This window comes from Amia ocellicauda, chromosome 1 (genome assembly GCF_036373705.1).
Source record: "Amia ocellicauda isolate fAmiCal2 chromosome 1, fAmiCal2.hap1, whole genome shotgun sequence".
Taxonomy (NCBI): domain Eukaryota; kingdom Metazoa; phylum Chordata; class Actinopteri; order Amiiformes; family Amiidae; genus Amia; species Amia ocellicauda.
The window spans coordinates 5,499,663-5,522,569 of NC_089850.1; the positions used below are offsets into that span (position 1 = coordinate 5,499,663).

At 36.7% G+C, this 22,907-nt stretch overlaps 1 protein-coding gene across 1 annotated transcript in view; it reads left to right on the plus strand.

Moving 5' to 3' along the window:
- The first annotated feature begins 274 nt into the window (after positions 1-274).
- LOC136752746 (fibronectin type III domain-containing protein 4) overlaps positions 275-22,907 on the plus strand; it is a 68,695-nt gene continuing 46,062 nt past the window's right edge. Inside the window, exon 1 of the mRNA XM_066708349.1 lies at positions 275-1,033. Within this exon, the coding sequence (XP_066564446.1) occupies positions 958-1,033 (76 nt within the window). The 5' untranslated portion in view covers positions 275-957. The remainder of the gene's footprint in view (positions 1,034-22,907) is intronic.

Genomic DNA, 22,907 nt, shown 5'->3' on the forward strand with positions numbered 1-22,907 from the left:
CTGAATAAATCACGCGTGGGCTGTGCGAAGCCGCGCCGGTGCACCAGCAATGCGCGGCGGCGTCCCCGACAGTGAGCAAAGCGAGACGAAGACACAGCCAGATACGTGGGGACAACGGGCAGGAGCGTCCGATTGATGCCTAAATTAGCCGCATGCACCTACGGAGCCGGGGTGCCAAAAGCTAAGCGCTGAGGACATGCAGGCGGCGTGCTCTGCGCAGGGCTGCAGCTGCGCAGCGGGGCCGCGGAGCGCCGAGGCTCGTGCCGAGTGACGGCGCTGTCCGCGAGCTCCGGCGCTGCCGCTCGTGCCATGCTGACAGCTCGGCGCGCGCGCGGGGAGGGGGCACATTGTGGCATCTTTTCGCAGTGCTGCTGCGGTGGCAGCGACCAGCCGCCGAGGACATCACTCTGATTGCTGTGAGCAGGTGGTGCAGGTGCCCCGATCTGAAACGGGCTTATTTCGTCACGCAATTAGCTTCACCGGAGTGCTGCGGAGCGACACGGCATGCTTCAGGACACAGAGACATGAAAGCAGAACTAGAGCTACGTGCGTTTGCTTCAAATCGGAAAAGGCAACGAGATACTTCAGACAGCACGTTGATGTTTGCCTTGTTTTAGCTTTGCTTTTTGATCATTGTTTCCAGAGCCATGGTGATACCAGGACATATCAAGAAACACATGATATGATTTATTTTGTAATAACACATACTTGGGAATACTGAAGTGAACTAATGAGGGCCAAGAGACTGTTTCTCTTAAATGCACGGATGATTCTGCGAAGAAACACTACAACGTGGCCATAATGCAAACACCACTAGAAGCATTGCAATGGGCATTGTTTTAAAACCTGCAATAAGTTAACCAAAAAGAGCCAGATAGAGAAAGAAACTGGATTTTTCACTTGAGACCAACTTTCCTTTCAGAAAAACAAAACAAAAGACATACAATACCGCAAGGCATGGCACAGCTAACTGTTTATCTGAACTCTATTGCCCTGGTGATTTTTAGCTGTCACAGCTGTATGGTAGGAGCAAGTAAGTGACATTTCATTATTTACATTATTACTAGCTTGTATCCTAAGGTGAAAATGAGAAACACAGAGAAGAAGTAACATATATTTATTGCACGTATGCAAGAACATTGTAAGATATCTCTAGTTATTTTGTGTGTGTGTCTATTTGTTTCATCCACTTAACACTATTTGTTGATTTTGGGAAGGTTGGTTTTGGGAAACGTGGAAAGGAAATTTGTTTTTGAATCTATTTGGACTCATACCTGTTCAACATTACTTAGGCTTTCTTTTAGGCTTTTGTGAATTGGCTTTTGTCTTTCTATTGGACATTGTGCAGAACAATAGATTGATTCTTGATATTATTTTAAAAATCCAAATGTTCAAACTATTAAACTATTGCTATTGTTATTGCTATTGACACGTTTTGTCTTAAGTTAAAAGTATAATTCCAAGCCCTGAACAGTCCATAAAACGAATAAACTAATACATTTCAACTAATAAATATAAGCGCACATTACAAGAAACGTGTAAGCTAATTGCCCGCTCTTCGTTTGCTTGCTTGTAGTTCCTATTCTTTATTTTATGCATTTAATAATTTTAGAATGCAAATATAGAATTTCTACATGATGTGACAACAATATCTGCATAACAGGACGTACTAATTGTTCTAGTGTTTGAAACTGCAGTCTTGGTTTAAACTGGTTACAGTTCATGTGCAGAACCAGCACCAATTCAAGCACCTACAGTATCTAAGTATCGTTGAGCAACCGTAATATGATTTAGGGATCTTCAGGTGTTTAAAGTATGCCCTGCTCTGCAAGCGATCCCTTGAGCATAAAAATCATCATGTACTGTTAAAATGATCTCTGCTGTTATGCCAATACAACTATTGCGGGGCACATAGAATCCAAATTAAGCTGATATCCGGTTGTGATTGCAAGGATTCTTCATTGAAAGCAAGAGATGATTGATAAATACATGTATGCATTGGGTATGTATGAGAACCAGCAATGCTGATGTATAGCCTACAATATATATATATATATATATATATATATATATATATATATATATATATATATATATATATATATACACACACACACACACACACACACACACACACACACACATATTATTATAATATGTATATGTTTAGTAATGTGTTTCTTAAATTGTAGAAACCTGTATGAAGTTACACTTTGAAAGGTTATGCATGAGTGGTTTTGCAAGAGACTCTAAGATTCAGCAGGATCCTGTCAATACTATAGGCACTTTATTTATACAAAATAAAGAAAATAAAGGAACACACACAAAGAGCAGTCTTGTTGTAGAACCAAACCTGTAACTAATAAGTGAACAAAGATCTGATCTTCCTGAGAAGGCAGCATACAGCGTGATGATGGTTGTTTTATGAAGATCATAAAAAACGGAGTTTATAAAAACATAGGTATATGTACACATTTGCTGATTGTGTATCTGCAAACAAAAACTCAACAACTGTCATTTCTTTGCTGGTTCTTTCTGTGTGTTGTGTGTTCTGTGCTCTGATGCAGACAGCTCACTGGGACCCTTTAATTGAAGGTTCTTGGTCTCTTTTCACTTGCAAGCATGTTTTTGATGATTCTTGACATTTTGGAAAGTATATTAATAGCATTTTTTAATTGTTTAATTGTTGTTGTTGTTGGGAACAGGGGACAATCCCACCTATATCAACTATATATGTGTGAGTAATCTATAAAAGGTCAGGAAGATACCAGTGTTGAGGATGTACAGCTAATGAGCAACAAGAAATTGTTTCAATCAATACTTTTTCAATCAATTGCACTTTTGACAATTAAGTCACAGGTCTAGTATATGCATCTGTTTATATAGCTGTTGAGCATGACGGTAAGAATGCAAATAATTATTTTATACATTCCTTCAGTCTGAATCCTGTGCACTGTACTCATTAAATTGCAATTCCATTAATGTGTATTTTATATTGAGCTATTAAATATTGTAATAGCAAAGTTTAATTTCATTTAGTTAATGTTCTTGTATAGTGGTAATAATGTGTCAGTATTATAACTAGTGTAAAATAGTCTGCGGCGGTCGGGCTGCTTAGAGGTTGAACAGAATTTGATTGAATTGAACATCGTATCATTTCCTGTTTTGTATTTATTTCATTTAGTAAATTATTAAAGGCAAACTTCTGTGATTAAACATTTATTTCTGAAGATATTTGTATACGTTTATGTACTTTAATTTAAAGGAAGGGCATGACCTAGAAGCAATTTTCCCCAAGACTGGCCCTTCACACTCAATTTTGATTTCTTTATGTTTTTCTCTGTTTATTCCGCATGTGCCTGAAATGTATGCTTCATTTATGTTGTTAACCACTATAACATATTATAATTTGTCACAATGTGTTTATGGAGCAAATTGTCTGCATGTTTTTAGCCATTGGTAATTTACTTGAGCAGCAGGAAATACAATCTGTACAAAATGCAATAATCCATAGACAATACACTCTGTAGGAGAAGAGGGATGCATAATTAAACAGGATCATGTTCTGTGCCTGCTGTGAAACCGATGATGTGCAAAGAACTGCACATACAATCCTCTAAAATTGGTAGTTTTGCATTCAGTTAAATAGAAAACTGCTTCTTTGTTGAGAAAATTGTACAAATTATATTTCATAAAATATTTCATTATTATGATGATGACGATGATGATTATTATTACTACCACCATCACAAATTGTTGCAACGTCAGAGCGGGAAAATGCTGCTTTACTTTATAATTGCAAGAAACAGTGTCTCTTACACATAGTTCAGTATAGCCTTCCCTTCTAGTCTGCTTATCTTAGCCTTAGATATAGACAGAGCCCGATGAGAGATTCAATCCGTGTGAAGTGCTACTGACAGCCACCACGTATGAGCAGCCGACGAGGGTTTGCTGTAATGAGATATAAGCACAATTACATGATTACTCAGCCAGAGATGTCAGTAATACTATTTACAATGGACATGCACTGCATAAAGTATTTTAAACTAATATAGATATGCTTGGATTGAATGGTCAGTGCTGCAAATCCTATATTACATTTCTATCCTAGCCCTTTTCCTCTGTAACATAGTATACCATTGATATCAAATGCTGCTTTTCATAGTTGTGAAGCGTATAGACACACCAGTTAGTATTCCTATGTGTAAAAAATGTTGGAGGTACTGTTTGCATCATACACATATGTTTTCAATAAGTTATATTATATTATGTAATCAGAGTGTTGATAGTCATTAATCTGGTTGTAATTTACCTCTAGTCATGAATACCTAGTATTAATTTTGTACTCATTTATAGACACTTTGTAAATGTATGAATAAAACAGTAATAGATTGGTTATTGTATATATTGTATATAAAATTAATTTGGCAGTCCCTAAACTAAAGTGATTTGTAGTTATTTTTATTATCTCTTTCCAATCTTTGCATTTGCACACCTTTACAGTTATAATTCCTCACCAGCTTGCCAAACTTTCAATAACTGAATCAAATAACTGTTCAGGGGGTCATGCAGCTGGGTAGGCTTTTTTACGTAATAAAACTCAATTTTATCCCCTACTGAAGTGTTAGTCTGGTCTGCGCTTCAGGCAGTTTGACCTTTTCAGTGTGTTGTCATACGTATTTGGTGTGTAGAAAGATGTTACTGTAGAAAGTGTATTGATTAATCTCAGGAGTTCTTATCCTTCTTAAATCACAGACAGGTTAAATCAGGGGAATTAGTGAATGGTTCTTTAGGGGTAGTACAAGGGTTTTTTAATTATTAACTAAAATGTATACATCTGGGTGCTTGTTTTTAATGTATCTTTCCACATAATTATTCAATACAGAAACTAGGAGCACAAATGAAAATGGATGTGGCTCTATTCCAAGAAGACTAGACATTGATCGTCATGCAGAACTGTACCTTAGAAAGGTAAAGGCTGAAATGTGATCAGTCAAACACAGTACTCTTCTTGAACTAATATAATTATAGGACAAAGCGATAACTGGCGAAGCTCTATTTCACATAAAGTGCAATAAAGTACGAGATGAGGTGCTAACGTAGAAAATCAATGTCGGTAGCTTACTGGTTTTATGATACTTTGAAAATCACGGTCGCCTTTGATGGTTTCACTCAATTTCCTGGGTATAAAAGACCTTTTAGACAAATGTTCAATATCTTCAAAACGATCAGCATAGATAAACAGTATGCCCTTAAAGGTACGCATGCTATGAAGTAAGGATCAAAGATACAAACTTCCTGTTCAGAAATATAGTTCATGATCCTTTTAAACAGTTACCTTTCCACTTCCCTCCCGGTTTTTTCCTGTGACACTAAGAAGGTTTATTCTCACGGGTGTAGCCTACACAGGGCACTCACAGATGGGTCTTCTAATGAAAACATCCATCTTTGTGATAGATCACGGTCAAGCAATTGATGTTGTTTTTAAATACAGTATTACAGAAGAGCTTCAGTTATTTATTTTCTGTAAAAATGTAAAAAGGGGTCTGACAGGGCAGTAAGACATTTAAAAAAAAAAAAAAAAAATATATATATATATATATATATATATATATATAGTAATTCTGCATTTCTCTCAGTGAAATCTGACCACAAATGTGTTAACATTTTACTTTCAGGTTAAACACAATGTGTTCAGGGTTTGTTTTAAGTAGAAAAATCCAACAGCTACTGAATATAACCAGATAGATTACAATTGTTCTAACATCTGTTATATATGAATTGCAATGTATGAGCTCCTACATTTTTTATTCTGTAGTTTTCTTTTTTCTTTATTCTTTATTCCCTTGAGTTTGTCTCAGTCGTCAGAGATTTGGTTGAGGTACTTTCACTTTAAAATGTATTAATGTTCTGTTTTCTCTTGGGTCCTGTTCTTATGATATCTTGCCTTGGTTGCATAACAAAATTCTACAATATAAGCTGTGTAGAATTTACCTAGGAAAAAATCCAGTTCTTACATCATGGCACGAATAATTTACTGCTCCACTGTAAATAAATATTCCTGCATTAAACTTTAAGAAATTAGCCTGAGATTAAGGTCAAATCCTCGGTCAAACATTAATATTCATTACGCAATGTATTACCCAATATGGGGAAATGCTCAATATATTGATATCTATGGATGCCACTGTGTATCTTCAAGTGTGTGTAGCAATACATAAACTTTTCTATGAATTTCCATAATACCTATTGTGTTGAGTAGTAAGAATTACTGTGTTGATATAATTGTAGATCAATATCCATGAAAGCTTACAGGACATAATTACATAGAAAATGGAAAATAAATATATTGGGCCAGATTAAATCAAAACATTAACCCACCCGCTAATAGCAAACTACAAACCTGTGCATCATAGCGGTTACATTTCTGATTAGAAGAAAGTGGCTTCTTACTAAAAACGCAGCTGCAACTGAATATAGTTCTGTAGTTTTCTATCAAAGTCAAAGTTTTGATTTAATCCGGCCCATTATCTTTATTCATTTTGTTGCCAAAATGAAATACCGAACACTTCAGAAGTATTCCCGCTATTATCATTATCATCATTGATATTAGTATTATTATTATTAATAATAATAATACACATACTATCACTTCTTTACTTGAATTGCTTCTAATCTCGGTCATTCTATTACAAACAAAACACAGGCCGGATTAAATCAAAATGTTGACTCACCCACTAATAGAAAACTACAGAACTGTACTCAGTTGCGGCTGCATTTTTAGTAAAATGACACTTTCTTCTGATCTAATTATCTAATCAGGTTTGTAGTTCGCTATTAGCGGGTGTTGTCAAAGTTTTGATTTAATCCGGCCCAACGATGGCGCATGAAGGTACAGAAATCTTCCGCACCGCGCTGTAAATCGAAAGCATGAATCTACCCGCTGAAACACAATTACAAACCTGTACTGTGTAGCGGCTACAAATATGAGTAGGATAACAAATAATACAATAAAAACAAAAGCCGCCATTGATGACCTTATCCAGGCGTTATCTATTAGCCGGTGGATCAATGCTGGTATCTTCGGTTATATGTGAATACCAGAACAATGCAAGTATCTTATTCAGGGACGCTTTAAATCAGCGTTTACTTGTCATGTGCACTTTGTATTGCTCTGTTTTGTAAGACTGCCAATAAATACATAAATAAATATAATAATAATAATGTGTAACGCGGTGCATTCAATAAAAACTCACCCACTGGCTAATACAAAACTACAAAATGAACATCATAGTGGTTACATTAATTATTAGAATAAACGAAGAGTTCTTCAAACTGAAGAATGAAGCCGCAACTGAGTTCAGTTCTGTAGTTTTGTATTAGCGGGGGTCAAAGATTTGATTAAATCCGGCCCTAGTTTGCCTGCATAATATCGGTTGATGTGTGATTGTTCACTGGATGTGTCCCATTGTGATATGTGGTTGTGAAGCAAATATATATTTCATGGAGATATTGATATAAGTTGTTCGACTCCACATTTTCTGGTGGAGGACCCCCAGACCCCCGCCGTGAATCCCTCATTATGCCTCGCCCTCATTTTCCTGGCTACGCCACTGATCCATACATAGATACTCTTTATAGTACACATTGTAATATGACAGTGTAATATAATTGTGTATATGTCACTTGTATATATGTCAATCTACATCATTGATTTTCCACAGTGCCAGCTGTGATAGCGGTGCTGATAGTGGCTTGGCGCTCCCACAACGTCCCCTACTGTAGTTTGAAAGGAGCCTGTAGCATATAGGCTAACGTGGCACATAATTGTCTCCACGGTGAGATGATGGTTGCGTGCAAATCTATTATTCAATTTATCCTTCAGCCGGTGACACAATAACGCTATGCTGTGTCTATCAAACCGATAACGTCTTATTAAAAGGTGATCAGAAGGTCTATACTTCCGATGGATCTGAAAAGCTGGCATCGTCTTCCACGCCTTCAGGCAAGGAGAAGGACGCAGGCATCGGTATCTGCCGTTATAATTTTAATAGTCATAATAGTCCACTTTCTCTTTTATAGATGGCGATATGGTGCGCATTCAATCCAATTGCCTCATGCGTGTGTGATTAGTAATGAATGATTGACTGATGCTACATTACCAATCACGGATCACACACGCATGAGGCAATTGGATTGAATGCGCACCATATCGCCATCTATAAAAGAGAAAGTGGACTATATATATATATATATATATAAAATTGGCAATATCTCCCCTTCGAAAACCTACGAAACATTACATTGAATAGTTTTACGGGTTCTTGTGGCAATTAAATCGACCAATTAGCGGCAATTGCTATTAACATTGTAACCTTTCTATGTTGTGTGTGTGTCAATGTAACGGTGCAGAGCAGAACAGAACTTAAAAGTCGCCTTCACTCCCAAATATACCAATAGCCCACGGGCGTCGCTAGACCCTATTTAGTGGGGCTTCAGCCCCCCTATATTTTCTGTCAGCCCCACTAAAAATATTACGGTCAAAGACGTACGAAGCAACGGAGAACACCGTTCAACCTCCGCCCCCATTACACCGTCTTTAGAAACACCGTTTTCCAGACCACATAACTGTCAGTGAGAAGCGCCGAGCAGCCTATAGAGAGAGATGCGTGAACTGTAGAAATACTGTACTGTCCCAACATCGGCTACAAAATGCATCAATCAAAATCCACATTCAATCCGTGGTGAGTGCGTTGTATCCAAATGTATCGTGCATGGAAACACCCCCCTTACATAGGGTATAGGCTGAATATATATCAGTGTAGTGAGTACGAGTGAGGTGCAATAATATACACTATAGTAGGCACTTTTCCCACGAAATATCTGATAAGAAGGAATCAATTAAGACATGAAAGGAAGAAAGCAAGGGCAGATAAACGAGTTACACAAATCATGAAATGAAACGAAACGAACACTGACACATTGCTGAACAAAACACAATATAAAATGACATTCAATATCAACATATTTTCTCTCTGTGCACGAATAATAAGCAACATTTCGTTTGTGTGGATGTTGGGCGCAACACCTGATGTACACAGTACAGTGTACTGTACACAGTTATTTCACTGACACAGCCGCACTGTGAATAAAGCCGGAGCTGCGCTTTCTCTCACTGCGCCTCAACCGCAGAGGCTTTAGACAGCTCTTCAGTGTTTAAAACTAGAGGAGCTGCGAGAGCATTTTCAGGGTGTTTTCTCGCAGATATTTTCTTGATTTAATGCAGCGAAAATGTAACCACTCCCACTGTATTGTTGGGCGGGATTAACTACAACTTTAACCAGCCGCTAATAGCAAACTACACAACTGTACATCATGGGATTTACATTAAAAATGAGAAGAGAGTAGCATCTAACTAAACACGAAAGCGCGACTGAGTACAGTGGTGTAGTGTTGTAGTAGCGGCTGTGTGAAAGCTGGGTTTTATTCTCTCACGTTGTGCCAGAAAGGAGCTGTGAGAAGGTCGTTTTGGGGCGCAGATCGGGTCAGATTTGATATCGCGATAGTTCAGCAGCGCGAATTCCATTCGCAGACATGCGCTAATGCTTCTGCGAGCGCCAACATTTTTGATTTAATCCTAGCTGCCTCAAGTCCGAATACCGTTTTTTCCTGTAAAGTCCAAGTGCTGGGCAAACTCTATTCAAAGTTCTGTAACTTATAAACTTATAATAACACCATGACCATGTGCTAACATTGCCAATATCTCCTTTTTACTAAACACAGAATCTTGCAAGATTTGAGGAATGTGACAAACAAGGTTCATCAGCACTTTGTAAATGGTTGTCTCTGCGATGAATGACTGCTACCATATAGTAATGTGAGTGAGGTTGTGTTGAAATAGATATAGATGAAGACTATAGATATAGATGAAGCATGACATCTTCATTGGTTGGTAATTATATCAATTGTACTCTGCATTGTGTGCCCCCCCAGAACCACTCATACAGTGCTGACAAACCGCTTGTCACACGGACAATTGAGTACTTACATGGAGTTGAAGGGGCTTCTGAGCTGCTGCACGCAAAGCATGTGGAAGTCGTTTTTCTTTGCTTGATGACATTGTGCCGTTATGCAGAGGTTTCAGAGTATACGATTATTATACAATGAGTATATATATTCCGAATAGCAAAGTGAGATTTCTAATCTCCAGAAAGCATCCAGAACTCAGTCCAATAGGGAGTTGTCGTGAACGTCCTACAGTTCATTGTCCTGCTTGAATTCTGCACTATTTTCAACCCGGATCCACCCTGAAAAAGACCTGATATTTGAAGTAGACACTTAGTCAGTAAGAAGGTGATAACATCACTTGTGCTCACTTGTTACTACTGGCAATGTGTTACTGATTCTGTGGCAGCTGCAAACACAACTCAACACAAACCACTATTGTATGCCAGGTTGAAAACAGCTCTCAGAATTCCATCAGGAGTTCATTTGCATATGTAAATGTGTTCTAAATAAAACATTAATAAGTTGAAAAATAATAATTACTCCTTTCAAATACACATAGACACATTTTCAAACCACAGATAAATGTGTGGTTAGTGGGTCAAATGTGACTACTTTCTATATGAAAAGCTTATTGTTACTGTAACACCTGTGACCCCAGAGGAAGGTGGGTGGCTACTACATGTGAGACGTCTCATAGATGTGACTATTAATAGTATTCTTAGCAAAGTCTTTCAGTCAATAACTATCCGTTAATCTGCTTGCTTTATGACAAATTACATTTCTGGAATGAAACAACATAAATAAGTCTCACAAAGAGTCAGACAGATGTCTATGAAGATTAGTGACAATGTTGCCTTTTTATTTAGATTAATTAGTATTCAGATCGGAGGCAAGATCAAAAGGAAAGATCCATGTGACCCAATACGTCAACTACATAAAAGCGTTGGATTCTTTATTGAAGGGGAACTTAATATTGTAATGTAATTTATCTCATCATCCAAGGACATATTCTGAATATAAATGGATCTCATTTTCCACTAGCATGTTGAATTCAATAAAAAGGTGAGTTTTGCTGCAGTATATAACCTTACCAACATCCTTACTAACAGACTGAAATATCGAAATATGACCCTCTTTGCCCTGCTCCCCTTTATGACTTTAGCAGTTTTAATCCACCTGTTCATCACAAATTACAAACACAGTTCGTGGACAGTTTATATGAAGTAGAAGGAAGAAGTCTCTGTCAAACAAAAAAATCTCCTACTTAATTGTAATTGTAATAATGGATTGGTGCATGTTTGCAGATTCTCTGCAGTACTATTTATGTGTGTTTTTGTTTTAGGTTGCCTTATATGATATGTCATGATATGTCATACATTTTATTACTTTTGAATTTGCATGAAAAAAATGGCTTTGGCTTTCATTGTGCCGCATCCTCTCTGAGTTAAATTTGAACATGAATAGATGTGAGGAATCGGTCCAGCCATTCACCACCGATGGGAGAAATAACTAAAGCTTAGCATGAAGGATGTAATTATGTAATGCACTCAAAGTTGCTGGGAGAATAATTACAGTTAAAAAAGTTTATATTAACTATGTAAAGAAAAATAATGTTATTTCACAGCTGTGGCAACCTCTTGGTGGAGATTGTGTATATTCAGACCCTCTCTGTGTAGTATTTTATGATCAGATATTGCTTGCATTGTAATACTCAGACAAAGCACCAAGCACCCGATCTGTAGTCCCAAGTGAGTGACAAATTCATGCATTATCCATATCCATAATATTCTTCCAGTTCCAGGGTACATCCTGGTAGGGAACACTCAATGCAGAGTACAATTGTTATAATTACCAACCAATGAAGCAGTCATGCTGCTTTTATATCTGTAATCTTACTGTATATCTCTATCTCTGTACTCTATGTCTATACACTTGCTGCCCCAGGTGACAAACCAGCTACAGTAAATGACCAAACCCCTAACAAGAGGGGTTTCATTGCCCTACCAAATCTAGGGGAGTGGCTTTACCATAACAGGCTCATTTATGCAACAAACCCCATTACATTTGCTCTTTTAAGATTCTTCGGACTGCAGATCAAGGATGTATGAAGTTTTGCAGAAACTTTTAGGAAGAAATTGTGTGTAGTTCTATAGTAATTGCAGGGTTGTATGTACTTTTTTCAATGTATTACACCCTAAGTGAAACATAAGGATGGTATAAGATCCCTAGCCTCTAATTCCCATTTTTCTATTTACAAAACGCAGCATAAACCATTTGTTGCCTTTTTTAGCTGAATTTTCAGTTATTTTCAATGTATTTGACTTTTATGTTGGTGAGCAGTTTTGCTTTAATCACATTCGTTTTGTTGTTTTGTGCACGTTTATTTGAAGTTAATTGTTTTGTTTTTCGTTAAAATCACAAAGATTTTTTTTTTTTTTAAGTGATTTTAAGAATTGATTTTAAAAGATTTTAATCATAAGTATTAAAAATTTGAATTGTTTTTATATGTAAATGTAAAATACTATATACAATAAAACAGTATTTTTTAGCTGAATATGAATGGAAGAAAGGCATGGGATTTTAAACTACCGCCATTACTTTCCTAATTACTTGTCAAAGATACCTAGATCATTTCTAACAACCAGTGACAAAGGCTAATCGCTATGACATCTCACGAAGTTGGGAGGTCCTTGGCGCACTACGATGTGGGTAATTTTGCAATGTCACACGTGCCGACAGACAGCAGCTCCCTGGAGGGCTGTGGTGTGTGGAATACTAAATCAAAACTACCGCAAGCTATTTCCACAAAACAGTGTGAAGCTCAGTGGGGACTTAATGGATAATATAACCTTGTTTAGACCTTAGCAATGAGCCTCTCGCTCAGCGCAGAACACAACGGAAATCCATCATTGTGTCGGGGGGGAACATTTACATCCGTCATCAGAAGCATCAGTCTGCACACATGGACAGAAAATGCACGCATGACAGTGAGTGAAAGGACAGCAAGCAATTCCAGACTATATCTTTAAAAATATCTAATTCATTTTGAAGGCACAGCTTGTGTTTGACTGTGTGCTCAGCTGTCCCTTTGGATTTTAAATATGGCATCTGTTAATGTTATCCATCTAATTATGCCGATTTCAGTGCATGTAATCTGGCCCCTCTCCTCCTACTTTTGCTGTTAGACCAACTGCCCAATCCTTGCATGCTGAATTGGAAACTATTTTACCAAAACTTATAAAGGAAGCAACTGAGACTTAGGTGCAGTACACTGACACCACCAATGGGAACTTTACATGAGCTATAGGCTTTAATGGCCAATACAAAGTGTGTATGTGACATTTATATGTCCAAAGCTTTCATAATTGTGGCCTGTATGGTAGGGAAGCCAATACCCAAGAAAGTCCACATTTAGTGTAATTTGAAGTATGCAAACATAAACTCAAGAGATGCTGTAGCCTTGTGATTGCCTATTCCGCCTATGCCACAGGCTGGCCCTGCCTGCTGGAGAATCATGGTGGTGCAGCATCATGTTATGGGGATGTTTCTCATTGGCAGGAACTTGTGAGGATATAAAGGAGAATGAGTGGAGCACAGTACAGAAACATCCAAGAGGAAAACCTCCTGCACTCTGCAAGAAAACAAACTATATTTGTCATATATTATCAGCTAAAACATAAACCTTCCAATATGTTTTGACTTGAGATTTAGAGGGAATTGCTGCATTTGCATGCAACACTTTGTTTTTATTATATCAGCTGAAGATATTTGCTTAAATGATTAGGCTATTTACTTTACCCTGATTGGTAACACTATACAATAAGTACATTAACTAATATGTTAGTTAACATGAACAAACCAGTAACTAATGCATCAACAAGTCATGAAAAGTCATTCGGTAATGGTAACTAATGAATGGTGAATGGTAATGACTGCATGAATTCATGTATTGGTTTGTTTTTCTTCATGTCTGAATATTCGGAGGCAGTAACTAACGTGAACAAATTACTTAGTCAACATGAATAAACATTACTAAATTCAAGGACGACATATTTAGATGTTTGTTAATCCTAAGAGTTGTCAAAATAGTCACAAAATTGTCCACGTCGATGTAATGAGCTTATGAAATAACATGTAATACCTTCATTAACATAAAGGAAAATATTGATATTTTTACTAAATATGATCAGTGCTTTCATGTTAACTAATTAATCAGCAAATGGTTTATTAGATGTTTTCTGGGACCTTTGTGCATCATAGTTAATGAGATCATTATTCATTTGTGGGGCAATGACTCAGCCCAAATATTTAACAGGAATTATTATATTCTCACAACAAAGTTGTAGTAGTAAGTGTTGAGATGAATGAACAGGGCTTTCATGGATGTATGACTTACTTACTTGCTGAACTCCATGCTGCCTTCTTCCTCTGCAAAACAGGTTGAGAAGGATCTCTGTGTGTGTGGTGTGCTTTACATTTATGATTTAGGCCTTATTAATGGCTTAAGAGTTTTCATCAAACATTACAGTAAGCTAATTAGTGAATTAGTTAACCCTTTTGGAAGTGCCCGATGTAGTTCAAACTGTTCATGACTTGCAATTACAATTGCAATGCATTATTAGTGCTCCTTATGCATTACTTAACATCAATATCGTCTTATTCTTTACTTCACAGTAAATCTTGGAAATATATTTTATACTTGTGAGTCATTAAATGAAAACTTAAATATAAAATCCACCCAAGCAAGGTAATGTATACGAAAAATAACAGCCAGTTGTCATTATGGGATTCAGAGAACCAAGCACTACATTTCACTTTTGAACCTCACAGAAATAAACTTGAATATGAATAATAAATATGACAGGCACAACGTTTTTGCAATGCTGCAATACTATTAACCTTTCATTTTAAATCTTCAAAACGTTATTATATAGAACACCTGAAATAAAATATTTTTTGTTGAGAAATCATGCACAGCTTCAATTTTTAAAATATCCCAATCTTCAGGTCAACCTAAAGAGTAGTTATGGTAATGTGTGTGTATTTTTCTGCAAATAAAACTCCACACCCTATAGCAGAGAGTTGAATGGCAATGCTTTGGTGGTTGAAGATGCAGGAGAGTTTGACATATTGATAAATAAAGCTGCAATGTCAGACCAGAGTGTTCGAAAGATTACTAAGAAATCCATTCTGCATTTAATGAAAAGTCAGGCCATGAAGCCAAAATGAGCCTGGATTTATTCAGTTTGGCTTAGGGATACTGAGAAAAAAACAAAACACATTTAAAATATAAATACTGATTTGAAGGAGCTAGACCTAGGAGAAAACAATAATAAAATGTTTACTGTGTAATCAGCCTGCCCAGAGTGAGAATGTGTTGCATTCTTTGTCGTATTGTACAAATGCCTGCAGTTGTCTTGAAAACACTTGTTCTCAAATTTACCCAGCATAACAGCAGAGTTGTGACAAGTGAAACAAAAATTGCTTTGCATTCATCCTCATCAATACAAATGGATTCCTGCGTTGGCCCGTGAGAAATCTTCCAGTTACCGAAGCAGTGTGAAGTTCTGAGAATTATGGCAAATCTCTGTGGTCTGTGGGTCATGGCTCTCTATTGATCAATCTTCCTTTACTTCACACTTCCTCCTTTATTACAATTGTTTACAAATGCAGGAAAAATGAAATTATTAGTTGCAGTGTTGGCTGTCTATCATGTTTATTATTTGGAAGTATCAAGAATTGCAGTGCTGACATATAATATCACATGTACTCGAAACACTCTACTATTTTACCTGCATTTTTGCTCCCAGTTGCTCTGCTCACATTTGCTGATACTGTGATCACTTTGATATGATTTATAATGATTTGTATCAAATATGTATGCATGAACCACTCTATACAGCATATATACATTTAGTCCCAGACCAAATCAAAACTTTGACCTACTCGCCAAAGACACATTTCAGACCTGTATCACAATTTATTATATTGGCCGATGGGAATTTGTATGATTTAAAAATAAGAAAGCACAAGGGTACGTGTATGATTTACAATTCACAGGTAAGTCAAAGTAGTGATTTGGTGTAAGCCTAAGTCTATTAAGTATAGCAATTATATGACCATCAGAAAGCATAATGTCCAATGTCCAATTTGAACCTTTGTATAAAAAGGCTCAGTAAATTTCAACCTGAAATTAAAGCTGTAATTTGTGTTTTAATCCACCGCCTTCTCAATTAAATTACAGAGATCTGATAATGATGCAAGTATTTATTAATAATTCATTTTTCAAGGATACTCTTTAAACTACAGTGAGCTCACCATCATAATTATTGTTATTATTTTTATTATTATTATTATTATTATTATTATTATTATTATTATTATTATTTGTTTGCAATTTAAATGTACATTATGATATTGTGTCTTAAGGTACCTAACAATAAAATAATAATTATCCTCCATCTATCAGGTCAATCATTTTTAAATACAATACAATCAAGTGTAGTGCCTTGGCCTGGTCTTCATTTTAGTGTCAGGAGAAAGAAGGAAACAAAAATATTGTATAAAAGAGAAAGGGAATACTACCAAACTAAGGCTGATTCACTTTGTATTGTACTATTAAAAAGCAGGCAGAGGGGTCAGACTGAGTGACAACACAGAGCGGCCTATAGGCAGCATTGTTAGACCATCCATTAATGAATGCCTATGGTAACGACAATATCCCATCCCCCTCTGGGCGGTATTCTCCACTCAAAGATAACCAGAATACCCACCAATACACACATATCACTTGAACTAAGAGAAAAGAACACATATTTTAATTTTCCTCTGGACTTACATATCATTACATATCATTATCTTCAGACATAAGTAAATATACTAACTTTGTTTACTTTTTCTTTTCACAAATAGTTTGTTTCATTATGTACTTGCTTGAAGATGTTATTGTTTTGCAATGTTATTTTTGTATTGTTTCATTATTTGTCTGAACCTAAACCCTATAATGCCTAAAATACAGTTTATTTTTTCTGCAAGTGTCAACATTCAGATATGATAGTCATTACATGAATCAGTCATTATTCATTGCTAATATTGGATGAACTGTATGGATCAATTGCATTATAAATGCACCCAATGGCCCATTTTTCCACCTTTAAGTGTTTCTTAAGACACAAACAAACACACAGTCAAGATCCCCACAACGGAGCTCATCATTTCCCATCTTCCAGTCTTCACCCATACCTTGCAGTTGCTGTCACAGACTTCATTTTTCTTGCCGTCTGCACAGAGATGGAAGGTGCCATTAAAGAAAGAGACTAGCAGCTGCCCTTTTGGGACAATTTCCCAAGGGCCTCCTTGTTCTTTACCTAGGTTTGTGATTTTGTGTGGTAGTAAAAGATGACTTAATAAGTAAAATGCCCTTCTCAAAACAAACAAGAAAACAAAAACAATAACTCTGGGCTACTTATTGCGAAGAAAACCACAATTGACTCTAAGTGGGTCATCACAGTGCAGCTCATATATGCCACTGTTGGCTAAGCCCTTTCAGACTGACCTTGCAGTTGCCTGGCAGGATTGATCCCCATAGAAAATTCAGAGTCTTATTTATATTTTGCACACAGTACAGGAGTTAGACTTGTGCAAATTGCCATTCACATGATGGACATCCTAGGGGAAAAAATAGAAAACTTTCATTGGTTCCTATTTGAATATCCGGTATTTCCAGGATAATCCCTTTAATTTTATTTTGAAGACAAAAAAAAAAACAAATTATGCAGAAACAAAAATGTGTTTCTGTTTGTCCTCATGTATGTGTGTATGTATGTATGTATGTATGTATGTATCAAGATGGAAAACAGCAAACACTTCTTCACACAGAGAGGTGTCACAATCTGAACAAACTCCCCAGCGATGTGGCTGAAGAGACAATTTGGGAACATTCAAAAATAGACTGGATAGGATCCTTGGATCACTTAGTTATTAATGGACACTAAACGAGCACGATGGGGCGAATGACCTCCTCTCGATTGTAAACTTTCTTATGTATGTATGTATGTATGTATGTATGTATGTATGTATGTATGTATGTAATCCTTCATTCATTCATACATTCATTATCCATTTTAATAATTATTTTGGTTATTTCCATCCAGTTGTGCATTCATTTACATTTAGTGATATTAAGCTAAATTACTATAAGTTATAATAGTTTCCTTCTATAATAATCTTTAAAAGAGACATTAAAGAACTGTAATGCCACACCATTTTAGATGTGTTGTTTATCTGTCTCTGTAATCAAATGCATTTAATATGTAGCTCTTGCTCAAGACATGACATGCTTTAGTCTGGCTCAGGTGTAATTTTATAATGATTCAAACCTTCAGCTATATCCTTTAAGCCTATAACTTTAAGTGTCCTGCATAGATGGAAAAGGAAAATACAATACATTAATTGGAAACACATTAGGACTTTGTTCCATTACCATGTTCCATAATTACCTACAGACAAACTGCAATGAAAGTGATTTATTAAGCAAGGAATAGGGTTTTGCCTTTGAAAACATCTTCTTTCATTTGCAAATCCAAGAGACTCTCGAAAATGCCTTGGGCAACAATATGAAGCATTAGAAAGGCAGCGGATGAACCAAATGCCTGCCTTTTTACTGGATTTTTAATACTTCCTTTGAACATAATTTCATATCTAAGCTATTATATTTTCTTCGACATTATAAGACTCCTTCAGAAGACTTTGCCCTCAGAATATATTTATTTGTGTTATGGTTATCATTTTAGACATAATGACGGAATTCCACAAATGCCATCTGCATGTGCTGTGTTAACCAGGAAAGCTAGATATATATTTAGCCCCCCTTACAATCCATTTAGTATGTTGTCTGTCATCTCATCTCTTTATATGCTGAGATACACACACATATAGCCTGTACTGCCAGGGATATACACACATATTGTGACTCTAATAATACGTCACAGGGCTTTCCACTAGGAACAATTATATATGAAGAGTTGCCATCATCTTGAAACTAAATAATGAGGGGTTTTGTTTGGGATGTTAAGACAACAAAGGATTGGAAATACAGGATGAGTATAAGGAGATGTGGATCCCTACTGCCAGTTAGGAATTGTAATCAGCTTGTACCAGAAGGCATAGTGTTCATAGTGTGATCTGCATCCTGAGTACAAACCAGCTCCCTGAACATGTGTTCGCATCCTGCACAATTAAAGGAAGAGGGTCAGTGTTTGAATTTGTTGAGTCATATAAAACTAAATCATTATGATATTTGTGTATATATATATATATTGTGACACTGTGGGGGGATTATCCACAGCACTGGGGGTCTTATAGTTCACCCCCCTCAGTCAATACACCTTTAGCAGCAACAGCTGTGAGTCTTCTGGGGTAAGTATCTACCAGGTTTGCACATCTAAATTCTACAGTATTCACTCATTCTTCTTGGAAAAATTGTTCAAGCTCAAGTTCAAGTTGGATGGGGATCTTTGGAGGAAGGCAATATTCAAGTCTTTCAAATTGAAAGTGTGGAGTAGATTGTGTAAATCAAAGGGGAAGAAAACATTTAAATGCATACAAAATTCAAGTTGTCACACAACAAAATGTGAAATAGACCAAAGTGGTGAATGCATGCTATAGCCACTGTAACTAATTTGAAGCCAAATTCTAGTGTGTAATTGTAATCAAGTCCATAAATCCAAGTCCTGCTACCGTGATCAATCCTGAGTTTCTGTCTCCTCTCACTCTCTTTCTCTCTCACTCACTCCTAAAATCTCAGCACTCCCCCTTGACACTGTTTAAACTTAGCCATAAGCCACTCACGGCAAGTCAGTTTGTCATGTACGCCTCCCTCAGGGTCTGGGGAAGAGCAGCAACTTCCGGGGCGGTCTTCTCACAACTCGCCCGCACAGTGTCACAATATATATGAATAAATATACACATCTACCCCGATATAACGTGGTCCTTGCGAGCCAAAAACTCTTACCGGGTTAGATGTGAAACCACGTTATATCGATCTTGCTTTGGCTTTGAGCATGTCCCTAATTAATAGTCAGCAAAACATTTTTGATAGATATAACAGTTCATTTAAGCTTGCTTAATTATTTTGTAATTTGTTTGTTTACATTTACAAGAAAAATGCTGACCTGACGAAGAAGCTAAAATACAGTCACAAGTATTCCATTATAGTATTTTATTTTGTATTTTAGCTGGCTCACACATTAACGTATTGGAATCATTATATGTTCATTTCTATGTCTTTATTTTTACAGTTTCTGTTTTTTTCTAATATTAATCACAATTCTAACACTAAATGTCCTGTGTCATTCCCTTGACCATCCCTTTTTCTTATTTAACCTTTCTGATTGTTCGCAAATACATATCCTTGTTTCATAATTGACCTTCATATAGCCATTGTTCCCCTTGTGTGTCAAGGAAGCTGTGGAAGGGCCCTTTGAAATGATAGAAAGCACATTGAAGCCAACTCCAGGCAAAATCAATGCGCTCTCCACAGGTCTCACATCAAACGCAACGGCAGTAAACATGGGCTAATCCTGGTGATGGATGAGCATGTCAGCCTGTCTGCAGGATTTTTACTGTTGAAGAAAATATCAGTTCTCCTGTTTACCTGATGACTCCCAGTACGGGGTGGCCTTGGAATAATGGAATAATAAACACAGATATCTTAGGGAAGATACACAATAAAAGAAACACGTGTGCACAATAAATAAATAAATAAATAAATAAACAAACAATCTAATGCATATATATATACTGTATCCTAAGTAGAGTATATGTATATATGTGTATTTTTTCACACTTTATATCACAGTATCATTAATATATGATGGGTAAAAAGTGTATAAAACAGTTAAGAACCATTAATAATTACATTATAAATGATCAATAAGATATTAATAAAATATAATTGGTAATTTATAATAAGTATTTGAAACAAAATAGTGTTTTGGCAGTTTCCAAATAAATTAAATTAACGGGTCCTAACTGTTTTATAAACTATGTAACAATAATTTATTAATCACACTGTAATATAGAGTGTTACCAACAGTGGTCATTATTATTATTATTTTAATAATTATGCACAGAAATTTCAACATACCAATTACTTCCATTAGAGTATTTCTAGAAATCTAGAAGAAACATGAATTTTAGCATAAAACCTATCCCATTGCTACACTCATAGACATTACAATATTCACATCTGAACACTTATTTCTGTTATATAGCAACCTTTAATACACATTCAGATACAAGACACTATAAATGTGATAAAGCAATAAAGTAATGTTAATTCTAACTGGATGTGATACATTTAGATATATTGTGTAGTTTATTAATACAATACTTTCTTTCCATTTGAAAATCAATTAAAACGTTCTTCCCATCCTTTAACATCTCACTCCTCATCCTCATCTGTTGTGGGACACTTTGTCAGACATGTGTGTACAAGATGAGCTGATATTAACCGTTTCTGGGAAGGATACTTATTGTTCAATGATAAAATAATATAAAGCCTTCACTGGGATTTCCTTTTCCCATATTACAGATCATGGATAACAGCTACCATATATTTAGGGATTGATTGGGGATGTATACATTGTCACTTAAATAATGTACACTCACCTAAAGGATTATTAGGAACACCTGTTCAATTTCTCATTAATGCAATTATCTAACCAACCAATCACATGGCAGTTGCTTCAATGCATTTAGGGGTGTGGTCCTGGTCAAGACAATCTCCTGAACTCCAAACTGAATGTCTGAATGGGAAAGAAAGGTGATTTAAGCAATTTTGAGCGTGGCATGGTTGTTGGTGCCAGACGGGCCGGTCCGAGTATTTCACAATCTGCTCAGTTACTGGGATTTTCACGCACAACCATTCCTAGGGTTTACAAAGAATGGTGTGAAAAGGGAAAAACATCCAGTATGCGGCAGTCCTGTGGGCGAAAATGCCTTGTTGATGCTAGAGGTCAGAGGAGAATGGGCCGACTGATTCAAGCTGATAGAAGAGCAACTTTGACTGAAATAACCACTCGTTACAACCGAGGTATGCAGCAAAGCATTTGTGAAGCCACAACACGTACAACCTTGAGGCGGATGGGCTACAACAGCAGAAGACTCCACCGGGTACCACTCATCTCCACTACAAATAGGAAAAAGAGGCTACAATTTGCACAAGCTCACCAAAATTGGACAGTTGAAGACTGGAAAAATGTTCCCTGGTCTGATGAGTCTCGATTTCTGTTGAGACATTCAGATGGTAGAGTCAGAATTTGGCGTAAACAGAATGAGAACATGGATCCATCATGCCTTGTTACCACTGTGCAGGCTGGTGGTGCTGGTGTAATGGTGTGGGGGATGTTTAATTGGCACACTTTAGGCCCCTTAGTGCCAATTGGGCATCGTTTAAATGCCACGGCCTACCTGAGCATTGTTTCTGACCATGTCCATCCCTTTGTGACCACCATGTACCCATCCTCTGATGGCTACTTCCAGCAGGATAATGCACCATGTCACAAAGGTCGAATCATTTCAAATTGGTTTCTTGAACATGACAATGAGTTCACTGTACTAAACTGGCCCCAACAGTCAGCAGATCTCAACCCAATAGAGCATCTTTGGGATGTGGTGGAACGGGAGCTTCGTGCCCTGGATGTGCATCCCACAAATCTCCATCAACTGCAAGATGCTATCTTATCAATATGGGCCAACATTTCTAAAGAATGCTTTCAGCACCTTGTTGAATCAATGCCACGTAGAATTAAGGCAGTTCTGAAGGCGAAAGGGGTTCAAACACAGTATTAGTATGGTGTTCCTAATAATCCTTTAGGTGAGTGTATATGTTTATAAAA